Source organism: Staurois parvus, unplaced genomic scaffold, assembly GCF_062004578.1.
Source record: "Staurois parvus isolate SC_StPar_1 unplaced genomic scaffold, SC_StPar_1.0 ptg000280l, whole genome shotgun sequence".
In the NCBI taxonomy this organism is placed as follows: domain Eukaryota; kingdom Metazoa; phylum Chordata; class Amphibia; order Anura; family Ranidae; genus Staurois; species Staurois parvus.
Genome location: NW_028318076.1, coordinates 80,768 through 108,500, shown reverse-complemented (window position 1 = coordinate 108,500; position 27,733 = coordinate 80,768). Strand labels below are relative to the sequence as shown.

Genomic DNA, 27,733 nt, shown 5'->3' with positions numbered 1-27,733 from the left:
TGGGAGGCGTTTTCCCACCGAGGTCTATGGGAGGCGTTTTCCCACCGAAGTCTATGGGAGGCGTTTTCCCACTGAAGTCTATGGGAGGCGATTTTTCCATTGAAGTCTATGGAGCGCAACTTCCCATTGAGGTAAATGGGGAGCGACTTCCCACTGACATCTATGGGGCGCAACTTCCAGTTGAAGTCTATGGGGTGCAACTTCCCATACAAGTCTATGGGGCGTGACTTCCCACTGAAGTCAATGGGAAGCAGTGTGTGAACCCAGGTGCCAGGAGGAAATTTCTAGTCACAATGGCGACCTGGCACCTGAGATTAAACCAAAAGAAAACATCTCCCTGTCCAAACCACAAACTAAACTCAGCTAAGAGGGAGCCCTCTAATGGGTTCCTCAAAACAAGCAGGCAACTCTTAGAATTTTTTTTTCAGTATAATGCAAATATCAGTCACTCCCCTTACACCAGGGAACTAGGTGTCATCCTAGACTCTGACGTGTCCTTTTAACCCCAAATCCAATTGCTGTCAAAAGCTTGTAGACTTCACCTCCGTAACATCTCTAAAATTCTCCCCTTTTTAACTAATGAAACCAACAAGCTATGCATTCACTCCCTTGTCATCTCTCGCCCTGACTATTGCAACTCCCTTCTCCCCTCTCATAGGCCTACCTCTCCATAAGTTATCCCCTCTTCAGTCTGTCATGAATGCTGCTGCCAGAATCCTCTACCTCACCAACCTCTCAGTGTCTGCCACCCCTCTCTGCCAATCACTCCACTGGCTTCCGATTGTCCAATCAATTAAATTTAAAATACTAATAACAGCATACAAAGCCATTCACAATTCTGCCCCGAGATATAGCAACAATCTTGTCTCCAGATATCACTCAAACCATCCTCTCCACTCCTCTCAAGACCTCCTGCTCTCAAGCTCCCTTGTCTCCTCCTCCCATGCTTGTCTCCAAAACTTCTCCAGAGCCTCTCCCATCCTCTGGAACTTTCTACCTCAATCTGTCTGGCTGTCTCCTACTCTGGCTGCCTTAAGGTGATCCCTACAACTAAACTTTTACCAATTCACAAAAGGCATGGCAGGATGTGGAGCCGAAAGACCGCCAGCCTGAGAAGATCCCACTGTCCTGCTCTATCCTGACCAGCTGTGGGGCTGAGTAGCCATTTCACTGATCATGAACCCTGCTAAGCTTTCAGCTTCATACCAGGATACTGCTGCCGGAAAGAAGCAGACATATCCCCAGGCTGCTGGGGCAGGCACCATCTTGGCCAGAAAGCTCCGTGCTGTGCCTCTCCCTTCACAGGGAGACAATGACAACACTAGCCTCATTCTTGGGGCTATAGAGCAATGCAAAACCTCTCTCTTGGTCAGAATTGATCGATTGGCCAAAGAGTTTAATCTGATGAGATTGCACTCTCCGGCCAGGAATGACCTGGGTAAGATTAGAAGCCACCTCTCTGACACAGAAGATCAGATCTCCACCATGGAAGATATCACGGCCCAACACACTGATCTCCCTTAAATCTCTGCAGAGCACAGTGAAAAATTTGGTTGCCTATTAGATTGTAAGCTCTTATGAGTAGGGCCCTCTTAACCCTCTTGTATTTTATTGTATTGTAAATGTATGGTCTCCTTTTATATAGTAAAGCACTGTGCAAACTGTTGGTGCCATATAAATCCTGTAAAATATTAATAATAATGATAGCATTCTGTCAGCAGTAGCATTTTTACCCAACAACAGGTTCTCACAGCAGGGAAAGAGAGAGCTTTGAGCATCAGTCAGCTCACTGATAAAAATGCACGAGAACTAATAACGAGGTCTGGCAAACAGGTCAAATGTGGATGGAGAATTTATCTCACTGAAAGCTTTACAAAACCTCTGGACTCCAGGACTCAGTCTAGAACATATTAAGATCCTGGGGAAACAAAGAGTTTGTTTTTTCCATACCAGATACAAACCCTGGAGCCCCCCACTGAGTGTAGGCAAGAAACCTGGGTGATGCATATACACCATCCACAATTTTGCCAAGGCCTCATAATATATATACATTTTGGTAAAATGATTTCTGGCTTCTGAGTGATGTACAATTTAATGGTGTACATTACTGAGCAATTAGCTGCTGGTTATTTGGTAAAGTATGCCTTCTCATAAAAAAAAAAAATAACGGTGGGGAAATAATTCAAACTGATAATAGACTATGAAGAAAGAAAAAGGCGGAAGAATATCAGCAAAACATAAACTTGGGAATGGGGAGGGGTGGGGGCTAGAGGAGCCACAATGGCAGTTGGTTCTGGGTCACGGGGCAAAAAAGGGGCAATGAAAAAGCTAAGCATGGCATGAACTGGAGGGGAGGAAGAAGCAACAGCTGATCATGGCACCCTGTGAGGGAACAGTACGACTTGAATGGGAGGAAAGAAAACAGTAGCAGATTGATCAAATACCAAAAGAGCTTGTAAAACAGCTTATTTTGCCAAATGCTAACCAGCAACGGTGCATTTTGCCCAACAACAGACTGATCAACAGGCAAACTGCTGAATCACAGATGGAACATGTGACTGAGGCCCCACAGGTATCCTTAAAGAAACAACAGCAAGTGTACCTGTCTCTAGAGCAGCAGATTATTACATTATATTATCATACAGGATTTATATAGTGCCAACAGTTTGCGCTGCGCTTTAAAAAATGAAGGTAGATATTACTGTTACAATACAATTTGGTACAAGAGGAAACAGAGGGCCCTGCTCGTTAGAGCTTACAATCTAGGAGGAAGGGTATAGGCCCTGTCAGAGAGGTTGATGGTGACATAGGGGATGACTCTTCAACAGCTGGTTTAAAGCACATTATAGAATTTGATCATTGCGTAAATAATCTCTGATGTTGAAGCCTATCTCAGCATCTTTTGAGACAGTTGCTGAATGGCAGAAGTTGCCTGAGGAGCAGTGGGTAGATGTGCTAGCACCGTTTTTTTACCAGGAGAGCCGAAAAAAGGCCTATTTGAGGTTGCAACCTTAGGATGCCAAGGAGTATCCTAAGCTCAAAGAAGAGATTCTAGCCAGGTATGGGATTACCATGGCCATCCAAGTGTAGCGAGTGTTCTCATGGGAATATGAGGTCACAAGGTCCAGATGTATAATTTGTTTCACCTTACAAACAAGAGGTTCTAGCTAGGCGTTCTCAACCTTGCTCAGATTGTTTAGCAAATGGTGTACAACCATTATGTCAGAGCCTTGCCAGATAACATACAGCAGCACATTAGGCACACACACCTCAAGAGTGTGGACAAGTTTGTGTCCCTTGTGGAGCCACATATTGTTGTCAAGGTAAGGTCCCTGAAAACAGGAAAAAAATTACCTTGGGAAAGCCTTGTCACCTTTGTCCCTGCCATTCTACTATACCCTGCAAATCTTGGCTCATACTGAATAGGAGTACTCAGTTTACATAGAAATGCTAAAGACTATCCTTCTGTGGTGTTGTTAGAGGAGACACCTAGAGGAACTGTAAATTATGTCATGGGTGTGGCTAAGAACTCAATACTGGACTGTGATTTTCCTATGTTTTGCGAACTATGGGAAAATCGCAGGTAACCAGTTCTGATTGTGTTTCTGAAGTAAATGTCAGAGGTACCTGACAATTTCACACTAGCAATCATGGTTGGGGAGTCAAAGGAAACAAATTTAGTGTCAGAATTACCAGTGGCCATTCAAGATTTTGGGACCGTACAGTTGCATGATCCAAATTTAGCAAATGCATGTAAAAATGATAGGGTACAAGAAAAAACAGATGGTAAGTCCTGGTATACACCTTTTTTCAGTGTCCCATAACTTACTGTATTGTGTAAAGAAAGAATGGGAGCAAATTGTGGATCAACTTGTGGTTCCCCAATCTCACATGAAGATGGTGCTGGATCTGACCCATTCTTATGTCATGGTGGTCATTTATTGGGAGAAATAAAGTAAGTATTCCTAAGGAAATTTTGATGGATCAAGGAACCCCTCTCAAGTTAACTAAAGAGCTACATTGCCTGGTAAAAATTTTCAGAGTACCACCCCCAAGAACCCTAAAAAACACATTGCGCAGACCCAAGATAGGATAGCAACAATAACTCCTATAATTTGACAACACATGCTGCATGCCTATAAGGCACAGACCAGAATTTATAACCGCTCTTCTAAATTCAAAAACCTAATGCTAGGTTCAAACTCCAGCAGTCTCTGAAAAGCAATCATCAGTGAACAGCTTTTCAAAGGGCGGTATAACAGTGGGTTCTAGGTGCTGCTGTTTTTTTTATTTTTTTGCTAAAATGTGATTGCATTGAACTAATGTGCTGCAACTGATAACCAAGCTTTTGGCTCATGGCTGTAGCACAGCCTAAACAACTTTGATGGATGAGTTTGGCAGGTGGTGCAGACTGTCCACTTCACAAACCAGCTTAAATTTGCTTGGCTGTGGCATGTGTTTGAGGCCCTTACCTTGCCAGGCTTTTGGTGGGTGGATGAAATGCAATTGAATTGCATTCCCCTTTGTGACATTTCCATAACGTTTGCACCGCTGTCATCAAGTGTCACACCAGCGGCAATGTTCTAACACAGCCCTTGGTGTGAATGGACCCTAAAGCTTACCATACATGATACAGTCTGATTGTACAACATAAATATTATCAGCATAACTCTACTGCTATCTTTTAATAAGAAGCAAACCTTTTGTTTTTTTAATTTGTGATGGAAGTGATGATGAGTAAATACTTTCTTTTTATTAAAGAAGGCAAAACTGTACTAAACAGAAACACAGAAAATTCTCAAGAATTCTGAGACATTGCATCTTGCATTTCTTATACAAACCTGCATAGAAAGCTCTGAGGTCTGTTTGTAGGCAGTTTTCTAGAAAACGACGAAGTGGCAGCAGATGAGCACTAGGTGCAGTCCAGTCCGTAAGGAAATCCTCCACCACATGATGAATCTTTTCAGGACGTGGCAAAGACCACTTTTCTGGACGTGCCTCCATTTGCTCCTCTGCCATGTGAAAGAGAAGAAGGAATATGTCACAAACCAATAAAATAGGATAATATACACATGATTACCATGAACATACCTACAAGAATACTTAATTCAACACTGTAGTCTCAGAGATATCAATTTATCCTGTTATTTTAAGATTGGTCATGTCTTAGGCCCCATTCGTGCACATGTAATATAATGCATACCGTATTTCAAATGGAAACACCAAAGTAAAAAAAAAGTGTTTTCAATGCTGCCTGCTCAGACTCCTGCATTGTATTGCAGTGCTATTGAAAAAAAAAAGGTTTGAGTATTTTTTGATACATGAACATGAGTTAAGGTATGTACATGTCACAAATGTGTTTCGAGGTTCAAGTAGCAAAGGGACAGATTCAATGTATGTGTAAAATCAGTGTTTTGCCATGCATTTCACACCTAGGCCTTCAGTGGTGTCCTACCTGAATTAAAGTGGTTGTAAAGGCTGAAGGTTTTTTACCTTCATGCATTCTATGCATGAAGGTAAAAAACCTTCTCTGTGCAGCAGTCCTCCCCCCAATACTTACCTGATATATACTTACCCAATACTTGCTCCATTACAATGTGCACAAGAGCCTCAACTCTCTGGGAACTCTCCCTCCTCACTGGCTGAGAGCAGATACTTACTGACAGGAAGACTCAATGAACTACTAGTAGTTCATTGACAACTTTGAGCCGATAGCTGCAAAAGCTGTTGGAACACTGTGAATGAGTGACGCGGATAGGCAGGTGGAGCCTCGCACGGCCATGTTTTTTAAAATTGTAACAGCTAGTGGGAAGGAGAAGGTCCCTTGCTAGCTGTCACAACGGGGATCGGGGGTGTGGGGACAGGTCCGATCATAACATGTCACACCCTGAATATGAGTGTGACATGTTACGAAAAGGTAAACATCCTTTAAGTGGAACTGCAGCCATACTTTTCTTTTCTTGAAAGCAGATCGTCACCCTCTGCAGCATGATCCTTCCTTTCCACCTCTTCTCTGGTCCTGAGTATGGATAGTAGTCTTTTTACCTTTTTTTTTTAACAAAGTGTTTTGCCAGCCTCCCTTTCCCTTAAACGTCAACTAAGCCAGTGATCTCCATACTGTGGCCTGGGGTCCAGGTGCAGTCCTTTGCTTGTCTTTATCCAGCTCGTGGGGCAATATTCCTCCCACTGATCCCTAAGTTGGGGCACCATTCCTCCCAATGACACTAACAATAGGGTACTATTTCTCTCACTGATACAGCAATTTTCTACTCCCACCAGCCACAGTCTGGCTACCTAAAGCCTGAAGGACAGTAAACTGGCCCTTTGTTTAGAAAGTTGGGAGACCCCTGAACTAGGTAAATGACGTGCACTGTTCTCCCTTTGCCTCTTGGGATAGGCATGTCACATATCTGAGGAGGGAAAGCCTTCAATTCAGTTAAAATGGAGGGGTTAAGCCTAGCATGGTGTCATCAAAAGGCATGTCAGCTGAACCTGGAACAGCTGGAAGCCTCTGGATGATGTCACGACAAAGCATGTTGGCACAGGGATGCAATTATTTGCTGGGACCACCACCCTTTGTAATTGTTTTGTATACACTGCATGCCTTCAGAGATATTAAACATAAAATTAAGTCTGTTTTTGACTGCTTTGAAGTATGCTCTAAGGCAGGGTTGTCAAACTTCAAGCATCATGGTTGCCCTCAAAGGGCCGGCTGTATCAAGAGCCCCCCCCATCCTCCCTTGCATCACAGTGCACCCCCCTTACCTTGTGCTGCTTCCAGGAAGGAGGGGTGGAGCTGGGAAGCAGAAAGTACAAGGTCTAGAGGAGGTCTGGAGGAGGGATGTTGTCAGCTTATGAATTCTGCTGAAAGCTGAGACCAGGGAGGTGGAGACAAGGGGGTGCTGCAGCTGTACACAGAGGTGCAGGATCTGTAGGAAGAGTTCTGTCCTCCTCCATGCTGCTGACTGCTGGGGTAGGGGGGGCACAGCTGCAGGAAATGTGAGGGCCCCATGATATGGCCTGGAGGGCCGAATCAGGCCCGCGGGCCTTGTGTTTGACACATGTGCTTTAAGGTATGAACAAATCCAGAAACGGTGAGCCTGCTCTTGTATTAATTGCACAGAATTAGTGGCTGATTAAGGTGGTAATTTAACTCACTTAGTTCCTTATCTGCATTAAATTAGCCATAGAACCTGTGTAATTAATATGTGTTCGGTTTTAGAGGGATGAGGTGGCAACCCTAACTCAATCCCACTGAGTATGTTCTGAGAAAGCCTATATACAGTCAGGTCCATAAATATTGGGACATTGACACAATTCTAACATTTTTGGCTCTATACATCACCACAATGGATTTGAAATGAAACGAACAAGATGTTCTTTAACTGCAGACTGTCAGTTTTAATTTGAGGGTATTTACATCCAAATCAGGTGAACGGTGTAGGAATTACAACAGTTTGCATATGTACCTCCCACTTGTTAAGGGACCAAAAGTAATGGGACAATTGGCTTCTCAGCTGTTCCATGGCCAGGTGTGTGTTATTCCCTCATTATCCCAATTACAATGAGCAGATAAAAGGTCCAGAGTTCATTTCAAGTGTGCTATTTGCATTTGGAATCTGTTGCTGTCAACTCTCAAGTTGAGATCCAAAGAGCTGTCACTATCAGTGAAGCAAGCCATCATTAGGCTGAAAAAACAAAACAAACCAATCAGAGAGATAGCAAAAACATTAGGCAAAACAACTGTTTGGAACATTCTTAAAAAGAAGGAACGCACCGGTGAGCTGAGCAACACCAAAAGACCCGGAAGACCACGGAAAACAACTGTGGTGGATAACCGAAGAATCCTTTCCTTGGTGAAGAAAACACCCTTCACAACAGTTGGCCAGATCAAGAACACTCTCCAGGAGGTAGGTGTATGTGTGTCAAAGTCAACAATCAAGAGAAGACTTCACCAGAGTGAATACAGAGGGTTCACCACAAGATGTAAACCATTGGTGAGCCTCAAAAACAGGAAGGCCAGATTAGAGTTTGCCAAACGACATCTAAAAAAGCCTCCACAGTTCTGGAACAACATCCTATGGACAGATGAGACCAAGATCAACTTGTACCAGAGTGATGGGAAGAGAAGAGTATGGAGAAGGAAAGGAACTGCTCATGATCCTAAGCATACTACCTCATCAGTGAAGCATGGTGGTGGTAGTGTCATGGTGTGGGCATGTATGGCTGCCAATGGAACTGGTTCTCTTGTATTTATTGATGATGTGACTGCTGACAAAAGCAGCAGGATGAATTCTGTGTACAGCTGCAGCACCCCCTTGTCTCCACCTCCCTGGTCTCAGCTTTCAGCAGAATTCATAAGCTGACAACATCCCTCCTCCAGACCTCCTCTAGACCTCGTACTTTCTGCTTCCCAGCTCCACCCCTCCTTCCTGGAAGCAGCACGGGCAATATTATCTGCTCATATTCAGCCAAATGCTTCAGAACTCATTGGGCGCCGCTTCACAGTGCAGATGGACAATGACCCAAAGCATACTGCAAAAGCAACCAAAGAGTTTTTTAAGGGAAAGAAGTGGAATGTTATGCAATGGCCAAGTCAATCACCTGACTTGAATCCGATTGAGCATGCATTTCACTTGCTGAAGACAAAACTGAAGGGAAAATGCCCCAAGAACAAGCAGGAACCGAAGACAGTTGCAGTAGAGGCCTGGCAGAGCATCACCAGGAATGAAACCCAGCGTCTGGTGATGTCTATGTGTTCCAGACTTCAGGCTGTAATTGACTGCAAAGGATTTGCAACCAAGTATTAAAAATTGAAAGTTTGATTTATGATTATTATTCTGTCCCATTACTTTTGGTCCCTTAACAAGTGGGAGATACATATGCAAACTGTTGTAATTCCTACACCGTTCACCTGATTTGGATGTAAACACCCTCAAATTAAAGCTGACAGTCTGCAGTTAAAGCACATCTTGTTTGTTTCATTTCAAATCCATTGTGGTGGTGTATAAAGCCAAAAATGTTAGAATTGTGTTGATGTCCCAATATTTATGGACCTGACTGTAGTAGTATGTTAAAAAACAGAGTTTACTGACCGGAAACATCAGCAGTAGCTCTCCTACTTCTATCTCTATGCATATCAGGTATTTTACTTTCTCCAACAAGGCAGCAGCGGGGGAGTGAAGGGAAGGAAAGTAAATTCACTTTAAAGCTCTAGAGTATTTCAGACCTCATGCTGTGAAAACAGCAAAAAAAGTGCACACCTTTGTGCAGAAATTACATCATATCCTCACCTTTTAAGATAACAGAAGCTAAATAAACTTTTCCTATCATAAAAGCAATGTCAAAGCTCTCATTACCTGTTGGCAATTGTTTGTAATAATAAATCACAGGATGAAGAAAGTTGGAATGCCATGCCGCCTTCGCATCTCCAATAGCACGATTATAATGAAAGACATCCTTGTCTGGTCCTGAAAAATTCTTTCCATATTCCATAATAAGGACAAAAAAACCTGTGCTGTATACATTCCTGCCAGTGCTTTTCTCTAACATGGGAAGAATGCCTACTGGCACTTCCTCTAAATATTCAAATGTGTTAGCGTCCCTGGAAATGAAAAGAAAAAAATTATGATTGTTTGCATGCAGTTACCATACAAAGGACACATATATAAAAATAGATTTTTGTGATCACACTAAAATCCTTTTCTCAAAGTCAATTTAGAGGTATGGGATTCTATTCAGGAACCATGGGTTACCTTGCTGGCTTTGACACTAGGCACAAAACATTGAGGGCCAGCCCCTATGTACCATACCCCCTTCAATACCAAGTATGCCTCAGTTGTAGCAAGCAGTATCAAACATCGCAATGTCCACACCTAGAGGGGAGGAATCTCTGTCCCTCCATAGGCTCAGAGAAAAGGATTTTACAGTGAGTAACATAAATAATATATAGGTGCTGCGCAGCATTTGGCTTAGACAAGCGGTAGAAGCAGCGAGCAGAGTGGTACCCTGGGACGGAGCAGCGCTGATCCCTGAGCTAGCCCACCCGATCCACCGCAATATCCAGAGGAGGGAGTTCCTGTCTCACAGGCTTCTACACCCACCCATCCCTTAAAGGGGACCTCTGGCTGACTGGATCCTTTACCACCTGGGAGCTTCTGAGGCACCACAATTATCCAGAGGGAGGATTATCTTTGACCTGGCTCATACCCGATCCTGAAGGGGACCTCCACTGATTGATTTAATGCATATTTACATTACGCATCTGGTGAGTGCGTATTCTTACCCCACTACTCTGGAGCACCAGCACTGAAGTTTTGCTGCTATTTCAACTATACCTGCACAGATTGTTACTTATGGACGTAGACCGTTTTAGTTGACATTTAATTTATTTTATTTTAAGTGGACTATTTCATACATTACTTTTACCACTGCACTTTTTTATTTGAATTTTTACTGAGGGTTTTTTATTGGTTACCTTTAGTGCTACAACTGCTGCCTAGAGAGTGCTCGCTTTTCTTTTTCTTTATTATTAAGGTTACAATACCAGGTGACAGGAACTTTTAACAACCAATCAAATTCCATTGTGTTCTGACAGACCTTACCATAGTGAATTCTGATGGATGTTTTTATGGAATACAGATGCTTTAGTTTAATTACTGCAACATTAGTGTGTTGGATGTGATGTTTTGATAGCAGGAGATATATGCTGTTTGAGATCATTCTCCTTTGTTTCTTCTAATGTCTGGTGCTAAGTGGGGGTTCTCTTTTTCTGCATTCTCAACAGTGCTACCTCCTGATCCAAATCCCAAGGTTCTCAATCAGATTTTTACTGTGATCCTTACCATAAAAAATGCAACCTGCAGTCAACTTTAATCATACATTCATTAAAACATTGTCTTACTCTCCAAGAAGAATGAAGTCAGCTAAGATTTCAAACATCTGGTAAATACCCGATCCTTCATTCATACGTTTGACCAGTAAATTCAGGAGCTGGGAGATGGGGTAAAGAGTTGCTGGCCATGGGATATTATGGTAACGTTTTTCAGTCAATCGATGGACAGATCGAGCTGGAAAAAGAACACGTTTTCATTTCAGTGGTACTATGCTTAGACGTTTATGCCCAAGTATGGGACTAGGACTTTGTTATTCAGGAATGAGGAATCCTGCAATATATGCCCATTTAAATGAATAGACTTTTAGGACCCTGTGAAAGCAATGATGTCTCAAAGAACCTTTTAGTAAGTGTGCTGGGTATTATTATTATACAGGATTTATATAGCGCCAACAGTTTGCGCAGTGCTTTACAAAATGGTGTCAACAAATGTAGAGGGGGTTGAGTAGTGCAGCGTTGTGTGTGTCTATGAAGCAAGCCCAAATTTGTGCCTCCATAGCAAGCGGCTCCATACATAAGAGGAGCGGAGATTGCTGATGGGGGACCACAGAAGAGTAGGTAAGTGGTCGCAGGTAAGTCTAAACCTTTTTTATTGTAATTAAAAAAAAAGATAAAGGTTTTCAATCAACTCATCTTTTAGGCCCTGTTTACATCTGGCATTTTGGGATCTGTGTATTCAAATAGCACTGCAATAGTGGCAATTTTCAGCACGTGTGCTCAGGTGCCATTTGTTTTCAAGGGCACCTAAATGTGGTGCAGTTCTACTGTGATTGAAAACAAATGGCACCCTAAACACACGTGGTGCATTTTGCCACTATTGCAGTACAATTTGAGATTGCAGGCAAAATTGTAGCAATTCTGCCTGAGATCCCAAAATGCCAGATGTGAACGGGGCACCAGTGAATTAACCTGCAGTGAATGTTTGCTGAATGTCACATTCACTGCTTTATAAATATACCTTTATATATTTTGACTGAACAAAGCAGTAAAAGAAACAACAAAAAGCCAATTTTCTCACCGGTATAGCGAAAACCATGGATGAATCCACCGGCTGATTTGCGAAAGTCAATGCCATGGCTGGCAGCACCCACCACAAACAAACCTTGAGTATGTTTCGCTTCATAGTTCACATTTACCAAGGGATATTTTTTCTTTAGGCCAAAACCAGGCTTCAGTTTAATAGACCTAAAAAAACAAGATACATTTTATAACAAACCTAAGCTGACAAAAATCTATATTGTAAAGCATAAAAACAGATATACTAATAATTGGGAGCAACATAACATGTATCAAATTGTATAACATGTATCAAACATGTATAACATGTATCAAAATGTATCAAAAACAAGGTACATTTTAAAACAAACCTAAGCTGACAAAAATCTATATTGTAATGCATAAAAACAGATATACTAATAATTGGGAGCAACATAACATGTATCAAATTGTTCAATCAAACATGTATCAAATATGATTCTGGCTTCAAGTAACATAACAGACACTATCTGCATGGAGTATGTATGTTCTCTTCATGTAAAAGCTCTCTTAATGGCAGAGAATGTGAAGAGTATGGCAGTATGTAAGTCTGTATGGTTTGTAAAGTGCTAGAGAATGTGTTTACATTATATAAATGAATAGCACAAATAAAATCTGACAAAATATGTCATTAAGCAAGTGAGCTTTTCTACGTCTTGACATTTAAACAGTTTTTTTGAAATGCCAATTTTTTTCCTTTCTCATTTCCAATGTTATATTATAAACCACCTGTAATGAAATGCACTAAAAAGCTTGTATGGAGGCTGATGAAGCCTGCCAATACACATTAGAGGACATTCAGATGTGTTGGCAAAATCCAAATGCAATCTTTAGAGCAGTGTTTCTCAACCTCTTTCCAGTCAGGGCTCTGCTCTTTAAGGGTAGCATTAATTCTTAGTGGTACCCCATACATCATATTTTGGTGTGGTGCAATTTTTAAAAAAAAGGCCAGGTTAGAGTTTGCCAAACGACATCTAAAAAAGCCTTCACAGTTCTGGAACAACATCCTAAGGACAGATGAGACCAAGATCAACTTGTACCAGAGTGATGGGAAGAGAAGAGTATGGAGAAGGAAAGGAACTGCTCATGATCATATCACCTCATCAGTGAAGTATGGTGGTGGTAGTGTCATGGCGTGGGCATGTATGGCTGCCAATGGAACTGGTTCTCTTGTATTTATTGATGATGTGACTGCTGACAAAAGCAGCAGGATGAATTCTGAAGTGTTTCGGGAAATATTATCTGGTCATATTCAGCCAAATGCTTCAGAACTCATTGGACGCCGCTTCACAGTGCAGATGAACAATGACCCAAAGCATACTGCAAAAGCAACCAAAGAGTTTTTTGAGGGAAAGAAGTGGAATGTTATGCAATGGCCAAGTCAATCACCTGACCTGAATCCGATTGAGCATGCATTTCACTTGCTGAAGACAAAATTGAAGGGAAAATGCCCCAAGAACAAGGAGGAACTGAAGACAGTTGCAGTAGAGGCCTGGCAGAGCATCACCAGGGATGAAACCCAGTGTCTGGTGATGTCTATTTGTTCCAGACTTTAGGCTGTAATTGACTGCAAAGGATTTGCAACCAAGTATTAAAAAGTGAAAGTTTGATTTATGATTATTATTCTGTCCCATTACTTTTGGTCCCTTAACAAGTGGGAGGCACATATGCAAACTGTTGTAATTCCTACAGCGTTCACCTGATTTGGATGTAAATACCCTCAAATTAAAGCTGGCAGTCTGCAGGTAAAGCATATCTTGTTCGTTTCATTTCAAATCCATTGTGGTGGTGTATAGAGCCAAAAATATTAGAATTGTGTCGATGTCCCAATATTTATGGACCTGACTGTACATGCCTTTGAAGGTACCATCACCTGCACACCCTTCCAAGGAAACTGAACATATGCCCATGGGAGTGTACAACCACAGGAACATAAGCTGAAGTGTGCACATAAATGTGTACACCAGGGCCCACCCTTTACTTATTTTGACTAACCTTTTAAGGTATACCCATGGTCCTTGAAAACTTGCTCTATCAAATCAAGAGAAAAAAATGTTTAAAAGACTAAGGCTGGTCATACATTAAGCTATTTTATTGTCTTCATCCACAGATTTAAAGAAAGAAAATCACTTGATTCGCTCACCAACACATTCAGTGTTGTTGTCAGTGAATCCCTCTCGCTGCACTATTGTATTTTGACACCTGGAGGTTTCCATGCTGTCAGAATACAATGATTAATGCTGGTGGCTTTAACTCGACAGGTTAGTTGTTCTGAAGTTGATCGATAAATGTTAATAATATATAATAAATAATTAAAAAATATTTTTAAAAATTTAAAAAAAAAATGATGTACAATCAGTATCCCGGATCACCATCATGCCAGTCATATATTAACGCTATACTGCACTGGTGCTACAAAAAAAACAAATGTAAAAAAGGGGTCATTTGAGGGGGCCATATGTACTGTTTTGGCATTTTAGGGACTCAAGAAATGAGACAGGCTGTCAAATATATATATCCCATAGTTTGTAGACTCTCCTACAGACTTAATAATACACTTTTGGGTTATTTTTGGGTTGGATTTGGGTTATTTTTAACAAAGAATATTTTCTGGCTCACATTTATGAAGAAAGACTATTTGTTTGCAAAATTTTATAACAGAAACTAAGAAAAAAAACTTGTTTTTTTCATTTATATAGCAAAAAATAAAAACTCATTGGTGGTTATATATCATCTATTTGTGTGAAAAAAAATATAAAAATTTAATTTAGGTACAGTGTTGTATGACTGAACAATTACCAGTTAAAGTAGCACAGTACTAAATAGCATAAAATGCCCTGGTCATGAAGGGGGTAAAATCTTTCGGAGGTAAAGTGGTTAAATAACTTCAGGTGCCAGTTCATAACTGTGTGTTTTAAACGTGAATTTCATGTAAGAAAATAAAATGGCATATAAAATTGGCACACAAGCCGTTTTGTAATTTACTGTTAAGAATGCCTGCACTTTCTAACTAGTGAAGAGTGTGTGTATGATATATTTATATATGTTTTTCATATCCTGCTCTGTATCAATAAAGAGAAGAAAGAATTCTTCATTACTTATCAAAGATTGAGAAATCAAATTTCCATCCCAAACAACGAATGACACGGTCATATGGTTCGCGAGCTGCAAAATTATCTAGATCATCCTTTGGAAGCATGGAGGATGGATTAATTGTGTTGTTATTTGTAGAGTTATTATAATTTTTTAGATAATGCTTGTGGGTGACAAAAAGTTTTCCAGACCCATCGTGGACCAGTGCCAGGTCAGATATATCGCCTTCTAAAAGCCCGTCCAAGGACTTCAACTGGTACGTGTCCAAAAGTCCATTGTTAATGGCTCTGCAGAAAGAAGGATTGCATCAGTTTTTTGGAAGGTACTGTTATCCATGACTGCCATAACAATTTTTCAGTAATTTCTGTATATTATTACACACTGAAAATTAGTGAAAATGTTCACTACTTAAAGGGGGACTGCACTGTATCTGACCACTACAAACCAAAAGAGCTATTTAATTCATTTTTAATATTCAAAGCAAACTCCATCCATGTCTCCATGTTTTATTTTGCTGAGAAATAACTTAGAAAAACACCCCCTAGCATTGCTGGCTGTGGCCATTTTGAATGAGAGCAGATGATTCTTGTAGCATTTACTTCCTGGAATCTTTCTGCCATTAGCTCAGGCATGCAGGCAAGAGGGTGAGCTTAGCTGAGGAAACCCCTCCTCCCCTCCTGAAGACTCCAGTGCTGTATGAAATCATTTGCCTAGTCATGGAAACCAGGAAGTAACTGAAGAAATGTAAAAAATCAATATTTAAAACAAGTAAATATAATATATTCTCCTATCCATTTACTAATGCTAGTAGCAAACGGATTACAAATAGCCAATGCTGAATGAGAGAGTGACATTTCATTTTAATGACAGACTTAATTCACTCACCTTAAATCTCCCACATAGTGTGTAGACCAAGACAAACGAACTCTTGAGCGACCAAGCATATGTATAAAATTGGTATAGCCCAAAATATTGTCAGCTGTTTCAAATGCAGAGTTCCCACGCCCCAGAATAAGAACACTCTGTCCAGTAAAATTGTGAGGGTCTATAGACACAGCCTCATAACCTTCTGTATATTCTGCACCAGGAAAGTTTACCACATTAGGCAAAGATATACCACTGGCCACTAGCAAGACACTGAAACAGGCAAAAAGAAAACAATAAGGCAATAAGTAAAGCACTATACAGTTAATCCACAATGACAAAATCAACAAAACGTAAATTATCCACAAATACATATGAAAACAAGCATATGATTATGCACATCACTTATGTGAACATAGTATATCAGTTTGTACACTGCTCAAAAAAATTAAAGGAATGCTTTTTAATCAGAGTATAGAATCAAGTCAATTAAACTCCTGGGATATTGATCTGGTCAGTTAAGTAGCAGAAGGAGTTGTTAGTCAGTTTCAGCTGCTTTGTTGTTAATGAAATTAACAGGCACACTAGATGCACAACAATGAGACGACCCCCAAAACAGGAATGGTTTTACAGGTGGAGGCCACTAACATTTTTTTTCCCTACTCATCTTTTCTGTTTTTCACTAGTTTTGCATTTGGCTAGGGTCAGTGTCAATATTGGTAGCATGAGGCGATACCTGGACGCTACAGAGGTTGCACAGGCAGTCCAACTCCTCCAGGATCGCACATCAATACGTGCCATTGCCAGGAGGTTTGCTGTGTCTCCCAGCACAGTCTCAAGTGCACGGAGGAGATTCCAGGAGACAGGCAGTTGTTCTAGGAGAGCTGGACAGTGCCGTAGAAGGTCCTTAAACCATCAGCAGGACCAGTAACTGTTCCTTTGTACAAGGAGGAACAGGATGAGCACTGCCAGAGCCCTACAAAATGACCTCCAGCAGGCCACTGGTGTGAATGTCTCTGACCAAACTATCAGAAACAGACTTTATAAGGGTGGCCAGGGGCCCGACGTCTTCTAGAGGGCTCTGTGCTCACTGCCCGGAACCACAGAGCTCAATTGGTATTTGCCATTGAATATCAGAATTGGCAGGTTTTCACAGATGAGAGCAGGTTCACCCTGAGCACATGTGACAGACGTGAAAGGGTCTGGAGAAGCAATGGAGAACATTATGTTGCCTATAACATAGTTCAGCATGACAGTTTTGGTGGTGGGTCAGTGATGGTCTGGGAAGGCATATCCATGGAGGGACGCACAGACCTCTACAGGCTAGACAATGGCACCTGACTGCCATTAGGTATCGGGATGAAATCCTTGGATTCATTGTCAGACCCTACACTGCTGCAGTGGGTCCTGGGTTCCTCCTTGTGCATGACAATGCCCGGCCTCATGTGGCGAGAGTATGCAAGCAGCTCCTGGAGGATGAAGGAATTGATGCCATTGAATGGCCCCCATCTCCTGACCTAAATCCAATACAACACTTCTGGGATATCATATTTCGGTCCATCCGATGCCACCAGGTTGCAACTCAGACTGCCAGGAGCTCAGTGATGCCCTGTTCCAGATCTGGGAGGAAATACCCCAGGACACCATCCGTTGTCTCATTAGGAGCATGCCCCGATGTTGTCAGACATGCATACAAGCACATGGGGGCCATACAAACTACTGAGTACCATTTTAAGTTGCTGCAATGAAATTTAGCAAAATGGACTAGCCTGCCGCATCATTTTTTCACTTTGATATTCAGGGTGTCTTTGAACTCCATATCAGTATAGATATCCAGCATGATATTTTTCCCCATTGAGATCTGATGTGTTTTCAAAGTGTTCAAAGTGTTCCTTTCATTTTTTGAGCAGTATATATATGTGACAGAGGTACTATTGATGAACTGAACATGCCCAGGTTAGGTTTGAGCAGGGTTCAACTAACATTACTAAAATTTGGGTGCCAAATCCAAACCCCAATAAAAGTTAGTTAGAACCAAATGATTAAAAACTGTTCTGACTATTTACTAGCTTAACAGGCAAGGGATTCTCAAACAAAAAGCACGGGGAACGTGTACCAAAAAAAAAAAAATTCAATTTTGTTTGGCTGGGAACAATGATTTTTGTCATGCTTACTAAGAAACATTAAAAATTTTAAACTCCATTAAATAACATGCCCGGGGGGTGAGCATCTGTGTGATGTATAAAACATATTGCTTTTAATAAAACAAAGCACTGATCCAGGTTAGTCCATGATAAGCCTGCCCCACACAGTCCAGGTACTGGTCCAGCTCACCACTTCAACACAATAACACCACTTCAACTGATCCACACACTGGTAAAAGCCAACTTCTTTATTCTATCAATATAAAGACTGTAAAACCGCATCCACAGTGCATCAGGAGAAGCACTGGATCATAGCATCACACAAGCATGGCAGCTATGATTAATTGCTTAATGGCACAAAACGTGTTAGCAGTCTTTCTTCTGTTGTTTACCAGTGTGCGCACATCCACTGGAGTTGTGTTATATAATGTATAAAACCTACTACAGCAACACTGACAAAGAAAAAAAGTATATAAATGACAACTCCCCGCATCTTCATTCTGTTTGTAAACAAAGCAGCCAGGGATGCCATTCATCTATACCAGACCCTTATCTCAATGAAACTAAAAAAAGACATGTTTTATTAATATTACACTGATCAAAGCCTGCATATCTATTAGTATAAATATATTTTAATTCAAATAACTGATATAGCAGAGTTTCACATATAGGAGCTATTTTATCTCAGTAATTTGACATTATAGGCTACATTTGTTTTCACTTACTTGCACTCATGTTCTTGTCTTGTTTGATCCAGAAGTAGAAATCGGTGTCCGTTCCATGCTTCTGGGTTGGTTTCTATCCGGACGTTTTTGATATCTGTTCCATAACGCACATTGATACCAATACTGAAATTTTGTAAATACCTCACCATATCATCCGCATGAGGAAAGAAATCATGTGAATAATGCCCAAAAAGCAATTGTTCATCTTTGCTCAGCAGAGAATTCCAGTCATGACGAAGATTAAATTCTTTGTTCTTCCGACCAGTAAATTGTTTGTTTATGCTGATTAACTTACGGTGCCGTGGAAGATGTAAAAAGAAGCTACCAGGTCTATTGTTCCTTTCAAAGACTACATAGTCCCTTTGAGAATCTTCAAGAAATTTTGCAATCTGAAGCCCTCCAGGACCAGCTCCAAGGACACAGTAATCATAGGAGTGTAGCTTTGAGGACACATATGGAAGGCTTAGAAGAAAAATGATCTGCAAAACCTGCATTCTGCACAATAAAAAATGTAAAGTTAAATTATTTTAATAAAAGGTGGATAGATCTTAAAACATGAATATTATTTACAATGAGGAAACAGCAATTGATAAGCACCACAACAGCTCTTATGTCATGGACTTTCCATACATTAAAGCTTAAGTGCAGTCAAAAAAAAAAAGAAAATCAGTGCAGAAGACAAAGCTTCTGTTAGTAGGATGTGTCCCTTGTGCTGATGCCTCTTCTATTAGTATCCATCCATAGCTCCAGCCATACACTTCCAGTGAGATGGGGGTTAATGGAACTAAAGGGCTGTAACAGGCTCTCTATGAATCATCTATTCTATGAATAAAACAGGATCTTTGAATGGAGGGGGCAGACCTTTCAATCATCTGCTGTCATCCATTCGTAGACCCTGTTTAATTTATAGAAGCTGTAGTACATCTTCTATTCATGGAGCAGCTGGATGGAAAGGGCAGCATAGTTAGACTCTCTTGATGAGCGCCTGTGACAAATTCCACATTTCTAATAACCTCCACTGGACCTGACGATTATGGCAGTGGGTGTGAGGGGGGAATGGATGGAGAAGGATTTCTACTAACAGAAGAGACATCAGCACAAGGGACACATTCTACTGACTGTAAGTTATGTCCCTTGCACTGAATTTTTTTTACTGTACTTAGGCTTTGAAACACACAAAAATATGTAGGTGTACACCCAACCATTATAAAATAAATAATTTTTGTGTTTTTATTATTTAACAGAAAAAAAACAGCTATTTATCATGTGTTATACTTAAGACATTCGGGATCTGTTTAGTACTGTGTACACTATGCCTGAATCAAAAATGTTGCCATGCAAGTAATATGCATGTTTTTCCATTTTATACATTCAAAGTGGCCAGAATAACAGAAACCACTGTTCAGTTCTGCACTGGATAAACTTTGTATTTGATCACAAATGCCAGAGTTCTTTACACCGACTCTGCAATTTTTTTCTAGTGTTACTGATGACAAAGGTTTCAGCATACAACACAAAAGGGCCGATTCACTATATGCATGCAGGTTGTTTACTTTACAAGGGGATTTTCACTTTGCAGGACAATTTTCCCTTAGCTTAGTAAATGTGATGAAAGTTTACATTGCAAAGAATACCCAATCACATGCAAAGGAAAATAAAACAAAAAGCAGTATTTTTGCTTGCACATGATTGGTTGATAGAAATCATCAGAACTATACCTTATTCACTAACCTAAAGGATAATTCCCTTGCAAAGTGAACAGTCTATTTACCTTTAGTAAATAAACCCCATACTGCCCACAGTTGATGGGTGAATGTACCCTTCAGGTCATTTGAGCTTATCCAAAATGTGCTATGTTACTCTAAATCTGCCTGTGCTGTGCCCACTGCACCCTGTGGCCCGTGTGCAGCTCACCATGCAGTGAAAAGCTCCTAACCACCAATAAACCACACTGTATAAACAAATCTTGAAATTTTATTAGAAGAACATGGTGGATGAAACTGGAAAGAATGTCTTACAATCAGAATACATGTAATGAGATAAATAAAATAAGCTGTTTATGGTTGTAGGTCCAAGCTCACCAGCAATGCTGCCTGACAGGAACACAGGTTGCCCTGCACTAACATGTGCCAAAGATGATGGATGGATTCTGGATTTCCAGGATGCCCCTGTATTCTCCTTCTTGGGGTAGGGGATAATAAGAGGATGGAACCACTGCCAAAACAGTCTTTAGATAGATATTGAGGCGGTTTGGCAACCGTGTAGAGCTCACAGCAAAAATAGTAGGAACAACAATAAACTCAGAGAAGCCCTATGCTGCCATTAATGCATTTGGAGCTGCGATTCCCTGGACCAGATAACATTTTTCCATGTGTTAACAGTTCAGAGCCGATTTGAAACAAACCCTCATATCCTTTACAGCCAAGGAATCTGCCATCTTAGCTTCAGTTTGACATCTAGTTGTCATGGTGCAGAACTTTTGATTAGTTATGACACCAGTCATTTGATGATCTGACTGGTAAAAGCACAAGCATCTGTAACAGTTATCGTACATGCATGCTTACAATGTAACTGTTTTGGGAAACAATTACATTCATGGATTTAGTTTCTCTTTAAGCCCACTGCAAACACTGTTTGCAGGTTGACCTGGCTAGGAAAAATGCAATGGAGTTGATTTACTAAATCAAGAGAGTGCAAAATCTGGTGCAGCTGTGCATGGTAGCCAATCAGTTTCTAACTTCAGCTTGTTCAATTAAGCTTTGACAAAAAGAATATGGAATCTGATTGGTTTCTGTGCAGAGATGCACCAGATCTTGCATGCTTCAGTTTTACTAAATCAATCCCAATGCGTGATTATTTACATCTATATTCTATAAAATCAAGAGTGCAAGAGTGGAAATCAAGTGTGCTCTGATATTTGTCACTGAATCTAATAATTGTGTTGTAATATTAACTGCTCTACTATGGACAGGTAATTTGCTGTAATACCCCAGACACCAGTGGGCTACCATTTTCGCCTCCTAAGGAGATCTCCACACAGTGATATTTTGATTGGGTTTCTAAATCTCTGTTTCATTCATTGTACATTGCTGCCTCCAAGTAACTCAATAGTCTTTGGAGATGATCAAACCTACCCTCTTATCACAAACAAAGCCTTATTCAAAGCTTGTTAAGTCACACTTTAAGACCATGCTCAGTAATATGTTCACATGTTAAGTAACTGCTAAAATGATGTCACTGTTGCATGTGTCTGTATAGATCCACATCTGCAAAGGGAAGGGGAAATGTTTCTTTTCTCCAGCTAAAGAGTATAGAATAGCTTTACAGCTTATAAAGAAACACATATCATTTATATCTAATAATAATATATTTATATATATATATATATATATATATATATATATACACACACAAATATATTATATATTCTCCTTTACAATGTACCCTATGACCACATTCCTTAAGTTACTCACCTGCAAAGAAAGACACCTGGAAAGTAACCAGTATAGTGTAGCACAATACATATCACTATGGTCCGAGCTTGTTATCCATAAATACTAGGGAGTTGTCAATTGAATCATGGCAATAAGAAATCCTTTTGCATAAGCCTGATGAAACAAAAAATTTAATCAAAGATAAAGCAATTTTGTCAAATCAAGATCCTTGTGGCTATGTGAGACGTACAGCTGGGAATCCCAGCATGTAAATGTTAATGCCAAGGCAGCTTAGAAATGCACTAAGATGAGTAATTGCATTTAAAATAAACTTAGATATAAAATCTATATATAAAATCGAGCGCAGTGTATAGGTGTAAGTACGGTAGCTGCTTGCACAAAAAGGCACCTCGGGAACCTCCAAAGTAATTGATAAAGAATGAGAGTGCAGCACTAACCCAAATAGCGATTAAACATATGATAGACCACATATGATAGTGGATCAGTAAAATGTCAGTGTAAGTTCATCAGATGTGCTGAAAATGCATACAGTCTCCAATATGTAAAGAACCAAAAGTAGTGACTTTCAGAAATGATAATAGCCAAATAATGCACTAACCAGATAGCGCATATTAAAGCGCATGGAGCATTTAAGACCTGCCCCTGGTGCTCAGCCACTGTATCACTGGAGCCAGGAGATGTCATCTATAGGGTGACCACTAGATGTCATCTATCCGGATGGAAGCTGAGTCCAGCCACTGTATTAAAGGATCAGGCGGATGTCATCTATAGGGCGACCACTAGATGTCATCCGTTCCAGGAGGAGCTGTGTCATGGATCCAGGGATGTCACTTGCAGATGTGTCCTTTGCTAAGCACAGCCCCAGGACCTTCAGAATTACAGGCTCCCCTGAAATAAAGAGCCCGTGGAAAAAGGCCTCAAATAATGTGATATCGTTTATTAAAGTAGGTAAATAATCAGAAAAGAACTTACTAACAACGATTCAGCTGCTCATAAACGGCCAGACCAGAGGTACATGTACACGGGATATAAATAGCTTGGCACTTCCCTAACGCGTATCGTGTGAGTACACATCATCAGAGCACTCTCATTCTTTATCGAGTAATTGCATTTGTCTACCATCTTCCTGTTCTGCTAAAAGTATGTGATATATTTCTCTTTTATGTTTCAAGACAAAACTAGACCAGCTGACCATTTTTCACTGTGAGTTGTTTAGGTACTCAGATAGGTACTCATATGAACAGATCTTAGGAGTTACTAGACAGGTACTGTATGCTGTCTAAAAAGATAACTACATTTAAAGCCTAGGTGTAGTCAAAATAAAAAAAAGCACAAAAATCAGCACAAGGCACATGACTTTCTATAAATGTGATGTGTCCCTTGTGCTGCTAGCTCCTGGTTTCCTTTGAATCTTTCTCGGTCAATAACCCCACCCCCACTCCCACCTCTATAATCTTCAAGTGTGGCAGGGGTTAACAGAACTGAGGGAGCTCTCATTTTAACTCATCAAGAATGTCCAACTATGCCCACCCTTTTTGCCCAGCTCCTCCATTCATAGAAGCCAGTACTACATATCATTTGAATGAAAGATGATCTATGAATGGAGGGAGCAGGTACCCAATCATCCACCTGTCCTCCATTCAAGAATGGTGTTTCATACATTGAAGCTGTAGTACTGACTTCAATGAATGTAGGGGCTGGGCGGAAGGGGCAGGCATAGTCAGGCACTTTTGATGAGTGCACCAGAAGATTGTGGCAGCAGAGTGGGATGGCATTGATGGATGTATTAATAGTATGTTATGTCCCTTGTGCAGGTTTTTGTGCTTTTATTTTGACTACACTTTTTAGGTTTTAAATGCTTGGGATAAAAATGCCACATGACTTCTGCCAGATTCAGGTGAGTAAAAGGGGCATTTAAATATGGTTTTGTTATTATTATTTGCGGCGGGGATTATTTGGGGTTGGGGGAACAAAAGAGTTTAGTTTTAAGTAACAAAAATTGAAATTAAAGGATTTGTTCACCTTTTGAAACCATATTTAGGGTGTAAAATGTAACATGCTCAAAGAGACCACCCTCCCCCTTAGCTCCCCTTTCTCTGCGACACTGGGAGGGGGATCCTCTCCCTGCAGCTGCTTTCCTATTTTAAAAATGGGTGCAGCTGTGTGGAGATCTGCATGCACATTCTCGTCATTCATTCACAGGAATCTGTAAATGAAGAAACTACAAGTCCCTTCTGCCAATGCAGCCGATGGTTGTAGTTCTCAATGAACTATGAAAACACTCATGATTACCTTCTTAGTTCACTGACACTTCCTCCAGCTTTCAAACTGAAAGCCCACACAGAGATTCTGGCAAGAAGGCTGGAGACAGTGTCTGCAGGAGCCTGATACTGCACCAGCAATTCACAGATCATGGGTGCAATGCTTTTCACACTCCTGGTGTTTGTTGTGGCCTAACAAACAATACCATTTTACTGGCGATCTGCCGTGTTTCGGGAGCGCACTTCCTTCTTCAAAGTGGAGCTAAGCAGCAAACACTAAAAGCAGAATATATCTACTCTAATAGACCTCTGTACATCCCACACAGAGGCAAAAACTTACAGGGTCAAAAGTCAGCCCAAGCAATAACCCCACCAGAAGTTGACAGCATGATGCACTTCTGGCTCTCCAATCACTGTGGGCACCAGCTTGTGTCCCAGTGGTCATTACCCCACCACCATTGGAGATATGCAGGATAGGACTATGTGTGGATTTTGAGATATTTTTCTTTCTTTTTTACCCATGCTCTATGCTATTTCATGTGATCATTTGGTGAATTATCCCGAGCATTTATGGTAGTGGGGTCATTGTTTGGATGACCTTTGATCTTGTCTGTGACTCAGTTTCCACCCCTGTATGGGCTGTACATAGGTCTATTAAAGTAAATGTATTCTGACTTTGGTGTTTGCTGGTTAGCTCAGCTCTGAAAAAGGAGGTGTGCCCCCTAAATGCGTTAGTTCTTTAGCATAACGGTATCACTTGTTAGGCCACATGATTCCTGCATTGGATTGTGCCTCATGGTTTTAATACCTTCATTTCTTCTTTTTTTTGTGAGTAACCATTTTGGCAATATTTTCATTTTTTACAATAAATCTCTGATAATGCACTAGGTGTTTGCGCCCTCCTGTGTGTTTTTTTTGTAACGGTTATTTCTATACTGCTGAGCTTTACGAACATTGAGTAGAATTATAATTTTGAGGCATGACATTTCAGTATCTATGGACTTGTCAGTCTCCTCTGTTTTATTTTACAAATAATCGAGGATTACCGTACATTGTGCTTGTTTGCATTTCAATAAATGTGCTCCATGAGCTGTGGGGAGGGGAATGTTCCAGTCTGCAGCTCACTGGAGTACACAAAGCATGTTCAGGGTTGGGAGATGAGTTTGGAGGATGCCCGAGCCCATCTCTTCCACTACCCCCAGATGTCATGAACATTTAACCCTTGCAGTGCAGAGGAGGGGGGGGGGCAGTGTTTTTTGTTTTCTTCCCGGAGTTCAACTTTAATATAAAACAAATGTCACTCTTTTGGTGCCTTGTCTGTTACTCACCTCTCAGACATGACCCTGGATAAAGTGATCGCTCACCACAGTTCCAACCAATGAATGCCATGGGATGAACAAGCCCATCATAAGACAGCAGTGTGGGATCTGGGAGAGTCTCTAAAGAAAAGCAAATGACACAAATCAGTCCCAGTATCAGTAGCTCTCTATGACATACTGCCATATTCTCATCTGTGAGCAGGAAAACTAATAGGAACAGCATGGATCACAGAGGAAGAAGTCTAATCACCGACCTCTGCCTGTCACAGCCGTCACATCATCTCAGGATGCAGCCAGCACAGCCCCCCCCCCCATAAACTGACAGGTCTCCTGGAGGCAGATCCCTGTGATCACAGCTCATCTGACTCATCAACGCTGCTCACCATTGAAGTCATACACCTCAGCTAAACCAAGAATAGACAACGATCACATAAATGTGGAGTATACAGAAATCTCTGTCCTGTCCCTTTATAATGGTCTGCCTTCATCGCTCCATTCATTTCCGTTGAGCTAAACTCCATCCAATGGGAGGATGAAGTGATGTCACGTGGTGTTCTGCCTTCCAGGCACAACTATTCAGAAGACACTGGGCTGAGAGCGACTCCTACCGGCCGTCTGTATAAAGAGGATTTATATCATTCACCTCCAGGCTGTGCATCCATTTATTAGAGATCAGCACTTTCCTGTACAGCGCTGCTGCCATCATGATGATCACGGCAGTAGAATCCTGAATGATAACATCCTCTTCATAAGCTGCCTGTAAATAATACATTCATGTGTCAGTAGTCCACATGTAGCTGTCAGGTTGTCTAGCTCAATGTTTCTCAACTTTTCTTCATTCAAGGCACCCTTTAAAATTCTAGACATTCTTGAAGCACACCATTCGAAGATGGGGTACCTTAAGACTGTCCATACTTTTAAAAGGGCACCCCATTCTAAAACGTGAAAAACTATTCTAATAGTTTTCTATAATGCAGCAACATCCACAGACGTAGGACATCCAACATTAGAGATTATTTATTCTTCCAAAGCAAATACACTTTTTCACACTGGTACTGACTAGTATTCCAGTGTTTCTCTTCTCATGTGACCCCAGCACTGATGGAGATGGGCAGGGGAAGATCAAACTAGGATGCTGTGCGGGCAACTGACATCCTCCTTATCAACTAATGTAATTGGTTGTCAGGATGCCAGCAGCTAGGTTATAATGGTGCACAATGAAAACGTGGCTTTGTGTAAAAAAAAGCCAAGCTTGTTCCACCCCTGGCTTGCAAACAAGTTTTGGGCAATTTTTAGACATTTTGCCAAGGCACCCCTGAAGAAACCTCAAGGCACCCCAGGGTGCCTGGGCACCCTGGTTCAGAAAGGCTGGTCTAGCAGATCCGACAGTGTTGCTGCATTCAGGTCTGACATTGTGGAAACTGGAATGTAGAGACAGCAACCTAGACTGTACTGCACACATCAATCTGAATATAAATCCATGCCCAACATTAGGTTGCCTCTCCCACACACAGCAGCCTTTACTTACAAAGAAAACTAATTATTAACCCAAAATTTAAATTGCGCTTACCATTCCTATACCAAGCACAGGGCAATGTGCAGGAATCTGTTATTTTACAAAGGCAGCATGAATACCTACCTACTCAAAGTGGAATTCCAGCTCAAACCTAACTATCTTAAAGGATAAGTTCCCCTTTTGGACAAAAGTAATAAATGCACATTTTTTTGCAGGTAAAAACATGTGCATTTTTAATTTTTGTCCAAAGGACCCTGGAAAGCATTGCACGAGCGATCAGTAGATCGCTGATGCCATGCAGGTCTTCTGCAAAGACTGGCCATAGGGAACAGGGTCGCCGGGCTTAAGATGACCTGGCCACACAGCGGGAGGTAAGCTGTGACCGTTGTCTGGACGGGGCTAATACAGATGTGGCCGCCGCTCACCT

General features: G+C 41.1%; 1 protein-coding gene across 3 annotated transcripts in view; it reads right to left on the bottom strand.

Moving 5' to 3' along the window:
* FOXRED2 (FAD dependent oxidoreductase domain containing 2) overlaps positions 1-26,313 on the bottom strand; it is a 29,435-nt gene extending 3,122 nt beyond the window's left edge. The window contains exons 1-11 of one of the 3 annotated variants that reach the window (XM_089681826.1): positions 26,174-26,313; positions 25,800-25,910; positions 22,229-22,363; positions 18,756-19,250; positions 15,908-16,159; positions 15,028-15,309; positions 13,925-13,960; positions 11,913-12,079; positions 10,904-11,069; positions 9,360-9,604; positions 4,842-5,012 (exon numbers count right to left, since the gene is read on the bottom strand). In XM_089681826.1, coding sequence (XP_089537952.1) covers positions 4,842-5,012; positions 9,360-9,604; positions 10,904-11,069; positions 11,913-12,079; positions 13,925-13,960; positions 15,028-15,309; positions 15,908-16,159; positions 18,756-19,249 — 1,813 coding nt within the window. In that variant the 5' untranslated portion in view covers position 19,250; positions 22,229-22,363; positions 25,800-25,910; positions 26,174-26,313. Of the gene's footprint in view, positions 1-4,841; positions 5,013-9,359; positions 9,605-10,903; positions 11,070-11,912; positions 12,080-13,924; positions 13,961-15,027; positions 15,310-15,907; positions 16,160-18,755; positions 19,251-22,228; positions 22,364-22,808; positions 23,010-25,799; positions 25,911-26,173 lie in introns of those variants that run through there. The other 2 variants (XM_089681828.1, XM_089681827.1) reach the window with 2 other exon arrangements.
* Positions 26,314-27,733: the final 1,420 nt, after the last annotated feature.